The sequence below is a fragment of the Branchiostoma floridae genome, chromosome 13 (assembly GCF_000003815.2).
Source record: "Branchiostoma floridae strain S238N-H82 chromosome 13, Bfl_VNyyK, whole genome shotgun sequence".
NCBI lineage: Eukaryota > Metazoa > Chordata > Leptocardii > Amphioxiformes > Branchiostomatidae > Branchiostoma > Branchiostoma floridae.
Genome location: NC_049991.1, coordinates 5,092,350 through 5,105,081, shown reverse-complemented (window position 1 = coordinate 5,105,081; position 12,732 = coordinate 5,092,350). Strand labels below are relative to the sequence as shown.

At 41.4% G+C, this 12,732-nt stretch overlaps 1 protein-coding gene and 1 long non-coding RNA gene across 2 annotated transcripts; one reads left to right on the top strand and one right to left on the bottom strand.

Moving 5' to 3' along the window:
• LOC118429480 (uncharacterized protein DDB_G0290685-like) lies at nt 1-3,440 on the top strand. The gene is made up of 3 exons (XM_035839975.1): nt 1-120; nt 649-833; nt 1,754-3,440. Exons 1-3 carry the CDS (start codon nt 30-32, stop codon nt 2,177-2,179), a joined length of 702 nt encoding a protein of 233 aa, XP_035695868.1. The 5' UTR covers nt 1-29; the 3' UTR covers nt 2,180-3,440.
• Nucleotides 3,324-6,249, bottom strand: LOC118429481. The gene is made up of 3 exons (XR_004832729.1): nt 5,984-6,249; nt 5,031-5,436; nt 3,324-3,948 (listed from the first exon to the last, which is right to left on the bottom strand). It is a non-coding gene; the product is annotated as an uncharacterized LOC118429481 (long non-coding RNA).
• Between the last annotated feature and the right edge of the window lie 6,483 nt (nt 6,250-12,732).

Here is a 12,732-nt window from a genome sequence, read left to right as displayed (position 1 = left end):
CAAGCCTGCCCGACTCTCAAGACTTCACCATGAACCGCCTTCTCGTGGTCCTGCTTATCGTCCTGCCGGCTGCAGTTCTCTCCATGCCCGCTAGGCACAACCGGAAGGCTAGATCGAACTGTAAGTCAACAGTCTTGCTAGTGCTACTTTTCATCGTTCGTAGTTCGTACATAAAATTGTACGTCTAATGAGTGGTCAGATGATCCCAGAGACAGAGAATGGACAGGATTTGACTGTTTAAATGTTTTCTGACATCTTTGCTATGAGATTTAGAACTTTATTTCAATTCTCAACATCGCAGGGTGAAACAGCTTGATTACGTCGCAAAATCCACAGTCATTATCTCAACATTACTGATTCAGATACGGACTTAAGATCACACGTTTATAAAGATCAAAGATTTAATATCAAAATTGATACCACAAAGAATATCGCAAATCGCCAAATCCATTGCGATCTAAAACCGTCGAGTAAAAACCATTGAGCTAAAATATACATGTATTCCTATGGGGCAAAGTACCAATGTTGAGCTGAAAAATGTTGAGCCGAAAAATGCCACCGCATGTATCGTTTTCCTAATCCTGACTTGCATCTTTTCGGTTTCTCTGAAGCTTTAAGATTTTAAGAAAGTTACATTTTTGTGCACAGATTTCTCGTGTGATGGGAAAGAGTTCGGCCGTCTGTACCAGGACGTGCAGGACTGTCAGCGCTACTTCGAGTGTGTGGAGGGCTACTCTGGACCGTTCCATCGCAACTGTGCTCCGGGGGGTATCGTCTTCGACGAAGAGCAGCAGCAATGCGACTGGCCGTCAAACGTACCAGCTCCTTGTGGGGTAAGTTCTACTTCCTCCCCTTCTATAGGTAGCGTTAGCGTAGTCTATTTGGTTAGGCTAACGTCACACTTTCAAACGGGGGCCCGGTCAGGCTGTTTGTGGAAACGAAAAATAGAAGTGTATACGTAAATATGCACACAAATAATGCCCACGGACTATTTTCTGTACGTCTTCTGTACGTCTTTGTGTCTTTTATATCACACATTTTCGATCCCGAAAGCTGCCCGGTCGGGCTCCGGTTTGGAAATGTGACGTAGGCCATACCGGATATGCACGCTACCGGAAAGGGTACTTAGAACCGAACGTTCATAAGCCGTGGTCAACTGTTCGTTGTGCTTGTCGAAATGACCTCAGGGAATTTCACTGGCACAATGAACTAGTCAAAACTGTACATAACGTAGGTCTTCTCTGTCACGACCAGTGAAGGATCTGAGCTTTTCAGTCAGCTAAACTCAATAGAGATCACTTTTACATTCAAACTGAGTTTCCAACTCACATTCACATCCAAGGATCTTTTAGATATGTCGGAAATATGCCTTATGTCCTTCGTCGTGTTATTTTCTACCTTCGCCGACAAGAGTATGTTTTCCTTAGCCGTTAGCGTTAGTGTGTCTGTGGACTCCATGACTCCAGAGGCGTTGGATGGCCTTTTACGGAATTGGTAGATAGATACTAGGTGGAGGTAACGAAAACAAGGTCAAATTTGATCATGGGACTCATAACTATTTTCTACGGTACTGCAGCCGCACTTCCGGTTTTGAAATCTCGTATTTTGGACATACTACTGTCGTGATTTTTGGAACAGAGACAAGTGATGTATGCTTGGGTACCCTTGCTTTTTTTCGAACTTCAGGGGCCGTTTCTTTATTGTATGATAGTATTTTTCATTGACTCGTGTTATTTTGTCTTTCTCCCTCCAGACCAAAGACGACACCTCTACAGAGCAAGAACAGACAGATGACAGTTCTGAGGAGGACGGCGGGAACCAGAACGGGGATGGGAACGAGAACGGACAGACGACCGAGACGGGAGACGGGAACGAGAACGGAGATGGAAATGGCGGGAACGGTGACAGTGGGGAGGGCACAAGCAACTCTAATGAAGATGAGAACACTGATGGTGATGATATAGATAGTTCAGAAGAATCTTCAGAAGAGTCAGAAGAATCTTCTGAGGAATCTTCCGAGGAATCAGAACAATCTTCCGAGGAATCAGAACAATCTTCCGAGGAATCTTCAGAAGAATCAGAAGAATCGTCTGAAGAATCAGAAGAATCCTCTGAAGAGTCTTCAGAAGAATCTTCCGAAGAGTTATTTGAGAGTTTCTTTGGTGATATCTTTGGGTAAATCTGTCTATGATTACCGTTACATGTGTAGAGGAAGACGTCAATCCTATGTGATCCTATGTATGCTGGTGTACACAGGCATGTTCTGTTGAAATGGTAAATTTCTTGTTGTAACGTAGTTCACAGATTGGTGGTTGCATGGATTGGTAGTGCTGCGACAATGCTTTAGTTTCAGGTGTTGCCTATGTATCTCGTTAAATTCAGGGATACTCTGGGAATACTACCTAACATTTGCAACCATACATAAGGTTTTGTATAGTTACTTCAGTTTATTTATTCATACATTTTGTATTAATTATTCCTTGCTACGATTCAAATTTGTAAGAAATCCTAACGTAGTTAACGTTAACTTGTTACATGTAAGTTGTAATATGTTCTAATTTTCCTATTATTTAACGTTACACATTTGATGTTTTGTACAAGATTAAGATTGAATAAATAATGTAAATAAATGAGTGCCTGTCTCTGCGTGGTAAATTGGCCCTAATTTACTTCAAATACCTGCAATTTATGCCGAAGGTTGCCAGAACGCAAACAAACAAAATGGCGGTTTCGAGTTCGGTTTGACGTTCTTGCGTTCCAGGGCAATGACCCTAATTGATGCACCCGCAGAAGGCCCAAATTGAGTCCTTAAAATGACGTAAGGAATAGCCAAAATCTCGATGGCAGCATATTTGACAGCTACGATGATTTTCACTGGTCGGAATTTTGAAAATCAGACTTTTGGACACTTGAGGTAGCGGGCTGCTGTGTGGGGTGAGTTCTTATATGACGTGGAATGTTCACGGATGAGATTATGACACCTTAAACATGCTTATATTTACATTATGGCCAATACAGATTTCTATTGGTGTTCACTGGCCTCCAAGCCTCGTTTTCGTGTGAGATTTTGACTCACCTAGAATTGGGCAGGGTTTTTTTAGACATGTAATGCCTTTGTTAGCATATTGAAGCACAAAGTCATGAATAAATAAATGGTGAGGCATAGGGTACATGTTTCACCGTAGTTATTGTATTCAAATATTATAATTTTAGCTGAAATTCTGATATCTTTTGGACGGCTATTGTCTAAACCAATGGAACTATACACAATTCAAACAGCATTGTGACACAGGTAACAACGACACTGTCAGAAAAATGGCCCGTCTGAGGTCAAAACGTTGTATTGATTGTACATTCTTTGTTTACAATTAGAATAAGGCCTAGGACTGCATCATAACCATTAGATGCTGTATGCAATTGAAATTAATGCAAAACATAGATTTCCGAATCGTCGGTCATATACAGCTCTATATAGCCAGGGCAAATAATCAAATCATAATATCAACCCTAGTTCACCTGTATCTGCGGGGTAACCTATATCCGTTGTTTCAGAACACAAGATATTTAGTCATATCAAGTCAACGGACGGTGTATTTCGAAAATATTGCACTTTGAAACAACCGTCCGACTTGACATTGCTATTTACCCTTATTTAGAACAACGGATATAGGTTACCCCGTGGATAGAGGTAATAAACTAGCGTAGTAAATCAACCACATTGAGTCTGTGAGAGTCCTTTTAACAGCAGCACGCCGGTATCCTCTATATCTTTATCGGGAGTCAGTGACAATGTTTTGACGTAAGTTCGTTCTTGGTGGTACGAATGTAGGTCGTGCGGAGACCGTAATGTCTCTTCGTAGTAATAGACGTATTTCGTGTCGTCCTTGTTGGAAGGAACGAGCTCGTAGGCGTAGACCCAGTCACAGAGGTGCATCATCATCACAACACCTGCAAAACAGCACATAATGTCAATTACGTATAACCTTAGTTCCCCTTTATCCACGGGGTAACCTATATCCGTCGTGTTGCTAAACAGGGCATCCAGGGATATGAAGTCAATGGATGGTAGTTTCATATTGTACTATTTTCAAAATATTGCAGTTTGGAACCACCATTTGTCGACTTATATCCCTAAATACATTGTTATTTAAAATAACGGATATACGTTACCCAACAGATGTGATCTAGCGTTACATGCATCCCCAATAGTGCAAAACGGTTAAGAGCAAGGTTAACACATAGGTATAGGCTTTCACGGAGTTCACTAAGCATGCGCGAGCAACAGGAATCCTGGGTAATATGTGAAAGGTGAAGGTCCATAAGAAGTAAACAGTCTCGTCTCGACCATTTTCAAGATCTGCATGACAATGTCCAGAGCGTAATGACGGAATTTTTAAAGGGCTTTCACCTTTGACATATTACACATAATTCCTCTCGCCCGAACATGCGTAGTGAACTCTGAGAAAGCTTATACAGACGAGGAAGGAAATGCTTAAGGGACGTCCCAAATTTACCCGAAAGTCCGTGATATTCCCTGAACAAAAGAATACATGTACAACGCCCAATGCCTCGGTCACATTTCCAAACCGGGGTCCAACCGGTCAGCTTTCGGGAACGAATGGTACGATACAAAACGTACAGAAAACACTTTTATCTTTCCTTTCAGCAAACGCCCCGATGTGGAAATGTGACCTAAGCATATGCAGCAAAGCAGATATATATTTCTATCACGAATATATATACAGACGATGGATTGGTGTACCAACCGTCTAAATCTTAACGTTACCCGAAAATAATTCTTTCATCATGAATACAAAAAAATCGCAAAGATTTTTATGGTTACACCGAATTTCACATCTACGATACGGTCGTTATGACAAAGTCATAGGCACTAGGCTGATCTTTTTAGCTACATTACGTTTTGAAAAGGACGAGCTCTAGAATTAAGTTAAATCTTTTAAAATAGATAAGAAAAAGATTTATGTTCATATTTTACGCACAAGTTTAATACAAACAAAATCTGGCCTTACCAAATAAGCCTGTACTTGGACTCCACCTTGTCTTGTCACACATTTTAGTAGAGTCACAGAAACGTGTTAATTCCGTTTTAATGTCCTGCCCGAATCTAGGTCTCTGTATGAAAGGCAACGACCTGTTCGGATATGTCTGCCTGGTATTTTATCAAGTTTTCAAAAGAATGATGAGTATCCTTTTTAGCGTCTACTACACCTCGCGGTCCCAAGTTTATACCGTCCATGTTTCTGACAACTAGTGTCCCGTGTCTGAACATGGTACTGTTTTCACTCCAGAATTCCTCTTTGCATGCCCAGTGCGGAATTCTTGTGTTGATGAGACGAAAGTCCGTCCGGTTTCCGACGAACTGTTCAAACTTGTGCGTGGGAGCGCAGTTGAATCTCAGCACGGCATCGTGACTGTCTGAAAGAAAAATATACCCCGATGAAGACATCTGCTAGTTGGCTGTTCTCCGTTTGACACAAATCTCAGTATGACTCAAGACAACGCGGAGGGCTTTAACGAAAATTACAAAGATTTCATTTGAAATACTGTTCTCTATGTAATTCTAGCTCAACTTTATCCGCAGGGTAACCTATATCCGTTGCTTTAAAAATCAAAGTGATTAGGGTTATCGATTCGACGGAAGGTTTCAAATCGCAACATTTTTACTATATTGCGGTTTGAAACCAACGGATATAGGCTACTCCACAGATAAAGGTATTGTAACATACCTATTTACTGCCCGTACGAGTGAAACCTCAGGGCGTGGCTACTAGTTAACAGTAGTTCACCTTTATCCGCGGGGTAACCTATATCCGTTGCTTTTTACAAACGGGGTATTTAGGGGCATCAAGTCAACGGATGGTGGTATTAAATTGCAATATTTTCAAATTATTCCAGTTTGAAACCAACGTATATAGGTTACACCGCGGATAAAGGTGAACTAGCGTTAACTATTGTAACGTACCTATTTCCTGCCCGTACGAGTGAAACCTCAGGGCGTGGCTACTACTGACGACCGCGCACGAATTAAAGTGCACCAACTTCTCCAGGCTCTCCTCCGGCAATACGTCCTTGTTTTTATCTTTCGGTGCCTGTTTCCTTGTTATGGTGGAAAACGGAACTTTCCTCTTCAGTTTACATGACATTTCCTGTCGTAGTTTGGACACCTTTTCTGCTTCGCGCGGATTCATTTTCTTTTGGTTAGTCGGCATGGTTTTCACTGCTCCAACTACGACCCTAGTATGTCCGGGTTGTCCATTGATTGACGGCTGTTGTGTGGCATTCCGTAGCATTGAAAGTTGAGGTTGCTTACCACTCATAGAAACATAAGCTTTCAACGTAGACCTGGTCATCGAAGACTTGGGCAAGATTCCATAAATCGCTACACAAATGCATAGTCCAGCAGCCAAACGTAGTAGTGTCCTTTTTGCCATGATATGTGTTCCGTTGATCTTCTTTCTTACAAACACGTCACGAGGTAGTGTTCGGAATGTGTAGGAGCTGAAAAACAAACAAACACTCACATACAGTATGTGTAATAGTACATTGCTAAGGAATATTAAGATTAACAAAAGTATGTATAAGTTCTTTTAAATGTCAAATAATTTGATAGATATGTCACTTAATGTTCAGTTGCCATGGCTGTACCTATTTGACACTCCAATCCTCTGGAGATTGCACTTCTATTATATAGTGCACAATAGACCCAACCAATATCAAATTGTACATCAATTCATACCGACAAATAGGTTCTTGTACATTTGGAAATGTATAGACAGTCCGTTATGTTCATTTTGCCATCTAGAAGCAGAAACCTAGTAGAAACCTTGCCTTTTCGGATTGTCCTCGTTTGGTTTCCTTTGGGAATAAAATTCATCGATTCCATCAGAAAACTGGGTTAAAACTACACCTCCATCCTAAATTCCTTTGATATCACTTTTGGTAATTGAATTTGGACGCCCCATAATAGGTAACCTTGTAATCTTACCAGCTAAAATGTGTAATATGTATAATATATATAAAAGTAGAAAGGCCATTGTTGAATTATTGATTAGTAACACTATAAGCATTGTATAATACCATAGTAGTAAACTATGGAAGTTCATACCAGTGACACATGTAAGTGAAATAAATGTTAGTATCACCAGGCATAGAATATATAGATCTGGACATGATTTGCATAATTGATGAGGAGATGATACAATAGCTTCCCGAAGAAGGGTATTCGTAACATAAGTGACTGGGACGAAAAGAAAATTTATGTAGATTATTCAAATAACAGATCTAACAGACTTCATTTCATATGATTTGACATAAAATTATGAATGTATGAGGTTTTGGAGCTAATACATATTTAGATTTGTCTAGCTTTTATACCCCTGTCAACGTTTGAAAAATGGCGAAAATCGATTATGGACGACGTTCTGCGGCAATCACCCGAGCCTCGCTTATAATAATAACTTTATTGCACAACAATTGTACAAGGTACAAAGTATGGCTTATATGTGACAGTGACGGTTTTCAGGTGAAAAATACGCACAACCCTCTGTCGATCTTAAACATGGCCGATCTTCCATCGATACGCCTGAAGATCGTGAATAATGTGACAGGGGTATTAGCACTGTTTTGGTACACATTACCGGAAATCTAGCAGACTTACCTTGAGTCTGATTTCTCTGGCGCGAGCCCTGCATGTCCGGAATTCCATGCGTTATCTAAGCCACTACATACCTATGTCCCTGTCATATCTGATGGCAAGTGCCATACGATTTTGCCGCTCTAACCACGGTATATGAAGCGTTCGTGAAACTATACTTACCCCGTTAGTCCGCCATGTTTACCAGACTTAAACTTTGAAGTTCTCTAGACTTGTGCGCTATCGTCCAAAGTCCGCATTGTGGTACAATTGTCTTCCCGGGAAACTGTGTGCTTTCTAAGTGTTAAAACGTACACATAGCTACATGGTTCTGTTGCGAATATGGGGAGGGGGGTATCACAATGTGCTTTTGGTCGGCGACCAAGTCTCAAGTTACATTTTCTATTCAAGAGTGACACGACAGGATAGCAAGCTTTGTTGACATCCATACGTCATCGCCTCGCATTCAATTGTACTGTGGGGGCATATATGTATATATATATATATGGTTCATTAGTCAAGAACAAAGATTTGTCAGCTTTTGAACAAGCCTTGGACATTTTTTTGTATGCCTCTGCGCTAAACGTAGTATAAACATGCCGGTATGTACTTACTGTTTATGGTGGTGCACTTGAACAAAAGCGTCACCGGAACATACTATCGAAAAGAAGAAAGGACGGTCACTTATGTCAGACACAACCCTGACATTCACCTGGTTACTAGACACAACGTCTGACCGAAGTTTTGCTACAAAAGTGGTGATTTACAGACGTTTAGTGACTCACCTGTCCGCAGGTGTACTTGGGTCGGCAGGTGTCCAAACTGCGTTGCACACGCGTGACACTCCAGTCGAAAGATAGTCTGGCGGTTTTATTTGTTGTGACTACTGTTGACGACCTGTAGTTGGTCTTGTCTTAGCAATGAACTTGGTCCGTGACTTGAAGTGCTCTTCTAGCTACTTTCTTAAGGATAGTAGAGAGGGAGACAAAACGTGTGGTCAGTCCTCAGGTCTCAGGGTAAATAGAATGGAAGTCCGGTGTAGTATAACACAAAAGGTTGAACCAACTGATATGCAAATAGAGGTAGAGGGATGTTGCTCTAACTTGTGATGTTACTGATAACACACAGCATGTACAGCATAAAACAATGAGAGGAATGTCCTTCTTCAATTGTATACAGACAGTACGATGAGAGTTTAAAATTTATTTGCAAAATCATGCCTGAAGGCTAATTGCACGTAATACAGTATCGAAATAAGAGTAGAGTCAGTACATAATACTGGTTTCTAGTCTACTATAAGGTACTAAGTTTGCTATTGTCTGGTATACAAGAGTGTGCAATATTTAGATAGCACATATTGATCCACATTCCTTATGCAATTAGATAAACCACGTATCATAAGATTTATCTGTCCGCAAATTTACAGCTGAAGCGAGAAAAAGCTCAACCTGTACATAAATTATTCATTGCGGTTGTAGTAAGGCTTGGTGAACTATTCGTATCCGGTGCGTAGTAACATGCTGTTTGTTTATCATTAAAGCAGGTGTAAGTGCCTGTGTTATAAACCTTTTCCAGACAAAGCTTCGCTGAAATAAATGTAATGAAATTAATGACAACCGTCTCCAACAGCCAATGGTTTGTGGAGCAGGCGTGTGCTTGATTGACAACAAACAGTGACATGCTTGAATTGTAGGGCTCCCCGACGGTTAACCAATGCACGCGATGACCTACAGCTAGTACCTACCATAAAAGAGTACCACCCTTTTAATGAATGCTTATAAGGCTTAGGTCCCAGTTGGAAAAGGGGGGCCCCGTGGGCTTTTTGGGGGGCATTTTCTGGCGTGACACCTACGTGGCTCCGAAGGACACCTTGCGGCTTCGGGGGTATTTTTGGGAGAGGACCGTATAACAAATAGACGCAGTGACCTACCCTTGCGGTACACCAAGTGGTATCCCCCAGTTTCCGGCAGTCCAAATTTGTGGCTTCGGAGCCCGGCCGAAGCTACATCCCTGACGGGTACCGGTGCAATTGGGAGCTAAGCCTAAAGCTAAGGGCACAACACGCCGTACATACGTGCAATTTGTCCGTACGTTTTTTCTGAAAACGGGTCGCCCGTACTGGCATGTACGGGGGGCGAATCCGCAGCCCGATGGTACACAAAATTTTGCCTGCACTCCGTCGGATTCCCTACGAGGTCGTACGGAGGCGGTACTTACCACTTACGGATCCCAAAAGATGGCCCATGTTTTGGCACGTAGACAGCATGTATTTGCACGTACGGTGGGTTGTGCCCTTAGCTTAAGCAACCTCCTTGGCTTAAGAAAGGCATATTTCACTGGCCCTGAATGTTATACTTTAACTCGTAGAACAGTTCTTCCGTACACAGCGCACTGGTATAGTCCTGGCGGTACCCAAGTCTGGAAGCCGGCACACAAAACATCAAGGCAATGATGGCAAGCGTATTGTTCTGTTACGCCCTTATAAGTCCATTCAAGTGGAATGAATGCTGGGTCGACGTACCTAGAATCTAGGTCACTAAGGGTGACAAGCGCTTTTGTGTTGAAGAATACGGGCGTGCCCAAAGCAAATATATTTAACTCAGTGATGAGGCAGCCCAAAGACAGCATATTAAGTTTCTACCTGGAATATGGTTCTCCTTATACCCCTCATTTGGCGAAAATCGATCGAACGACGATTCTGCGGCAAGCGCCCTAGCCTCGCTTATAATTATAACTTAATTGCACAATTTTACAAGGTACAAAGTATAGCTTATATGTGGCAGGGATGGTTTTTAGGTGAAAAACACGCGCAACCCTCTGTCAATGTTAGATATGGCCGATCTTCCATCGATACGCCCGAAGATCGTGGATAATGGGACAGGGGTATCATGACATATTCTACATGCAGTTCTTCTCTTGTGACGTCGACGGTCCTTGATGACGTCACTTTGAACAACACTTTAAAAGGTAACTATCAGGTGAGTATACATCACGACAAAATGAACAACATCAAATTCAAATTTGTAAAGAGTCAAACAAGTTGGTTGCACACATAGAAAAAAGTCTATCACATTCACACACAAGGTGTCATCCATGTAAATCAATGGAAAAATTCCGAATGCTTTTGTGTTTCCCATGGCATAGATAAAAGCAAATATTCGATATCATATGCGTTATTGTCAATAACTATTTCTTATTGACAGGATGTTCCTTTGATAAGACTTCTAAAAGCACCTCATGATCCTGTCAATCCTAACCCCGAGGATAATGATATGCAAATCCGAAGATAGTCCTATATATATATATATTATATACTAGTAGTATTTAGATTCCCGTCAAAGAATGATAAACTACAATCATCCTTTAAAAAAATGATGTTGAAAATACCAAAAGGCGGAAAAGAGCTTCTAGGTACAAACTTAATATGCTGTCAATGGACTGCATAATATTTGAAAACAGTAGAGTGTAGTGTGGGTTCGTAAAACCTTAGGTCCTCAGCATTTTGTTTGGGCACGTACCGGCATTCTTCAACACATTCAGAGCATGGCGTCATTGTTAATCTATTGGCACACCTTTCTACTTACCTCCGGATGCTTTCAACCTGTGTACAGAGCTTTATTTGTGCATCAAGCCAGCTTTTCTAAGCCTTGGGTAGAGTTACAAGAACACAGGGGCAGCTGCGGATTTGATATCCCAATTTGAAATTGCGATATTTTCAAATATTGCAATATAAAACCAATGGATACTGCCTACTCCAAGGATAAAGGTGAACTAGCGTTAACTATCTAACGTATCTATTTTCTGACCATACGCGTGAAAGATCCGGGTGTGTCTAATAATCACACGTACTCACAGCACAAGACGAGCATGATTCAACAGCAATCTTAAATTTCTGTTGGTGACCGACAACTGGTGTAAAAGTGTCAAGAACCATTGCATGATAGCCCGGGTATACGGTTGAAAAGGCAAAATATAGAACACCGCCATACTTTTATTCCCGCCATCTTTATTTCTATGCCAGCAGTAAAGATTCATGTCATAGCGGTTGTGAGGGGTCAAAGTCAAATGAAAATTCTTGACAGTATATGTCCGTTTCTCGTGACTCTTTGTGTCCTTAGACATTTTTTTCATTTTGTGTCATTACTAACAGAGGATGTTTAACTACATAACAGCAAGTTGATTCTTCTAGGTTCCTTCCAAAGTAGATAGAAGAGTATTGTCCAAGCAGAGGCTCCGGCTGTTTTTTTAAACGTTTTTTTTTTTTTATCGGGCTTTCTAGTTTGTATTTTATCTTGCTGTGTCAAAACCTTTGGCTGGCGTACTTCAAGAAAAAAGACAAAATAGAAAGCCCGATAAAAACGAATAAAAAACGTTAAAAACAGCAGGAGCCTAACCTCTGCTTGGAGAGTACTAGAAGAGCACTTCAAGTTACCGACCAAGTTCATCGCTAAGACAAGACCAACAACAGGTCGTCAACAATAGTCATAACAAATGGAGTATCACGCATGCGCAAGACAGACTGAACACTTGCTGACCCAAGTACACCTGCGGACAGGTGAGTCACTAAACGTCTGTAAATCACCACTTTTGTAGCAAAACTTCGGTCAGACGTTGTGTCTAGTAACAAGGGGACTGTCGCGCTGGTGTCTAGCAAAGGCGGTTATGGTCTGACACAGGCGCCCTTCTTTCAATTGAATAGTATGTATAGCCGTTATAGCCTTTACGCTTTTGTTCAAGGGCACCACTATAAGCAGTAAGTACATACCACCATGTTACACAGAGGCGTACATGCATGTACAAGGCTTATTTAGAAGCTGAAAAGTCTTTGTTCTTGGTGTAAAATGAACCATACATGCAGCCCCTATAGTACAATTGAGTGCGATCAAATGACGTGTCAATGTCAACAAAGCTTGTTATCCTGCCGCGCCATTCTTCAAAAGAAAACGCAACTTGAGTATTGATCAACGGTGAACAAGCCCCCCCCCCCCCCATGTTTGTAACAGAACCAAGTAGCTATGTGTACCTTTTAACACTTAGAAAGTAACGTAAATAAGCTTCCCAAGAAGACGATGGCACTA

What these genes read in the sequence shown, in the direction of transcription:
- LOC118429480 (XM_035839975.1), top strand. Translation starts at nt 30, where the DNA reads ATGAACCGCCTTCTCGTGGTCCTGCTTATCGTCCTGCCGGCTGCAGTT. An exon ending in CCGGAAGGCTAGATCGAACT is followed by an intron (nt 121 to 648) that starts GTAAGTCAACAG and finishes TTTTGTGCACAG; the next exon opens with ATTTCTCGTGTGATGGGAAA. An exon ending in ACGTACCAGCTCCTTGTGGG is followed by an intron (nt 834 to 1,753) that starts GTAAGTTCTACT and finishes TTCTCCCTCCAG; the next exon opens with ACCAAAGACGACACCTCTAC.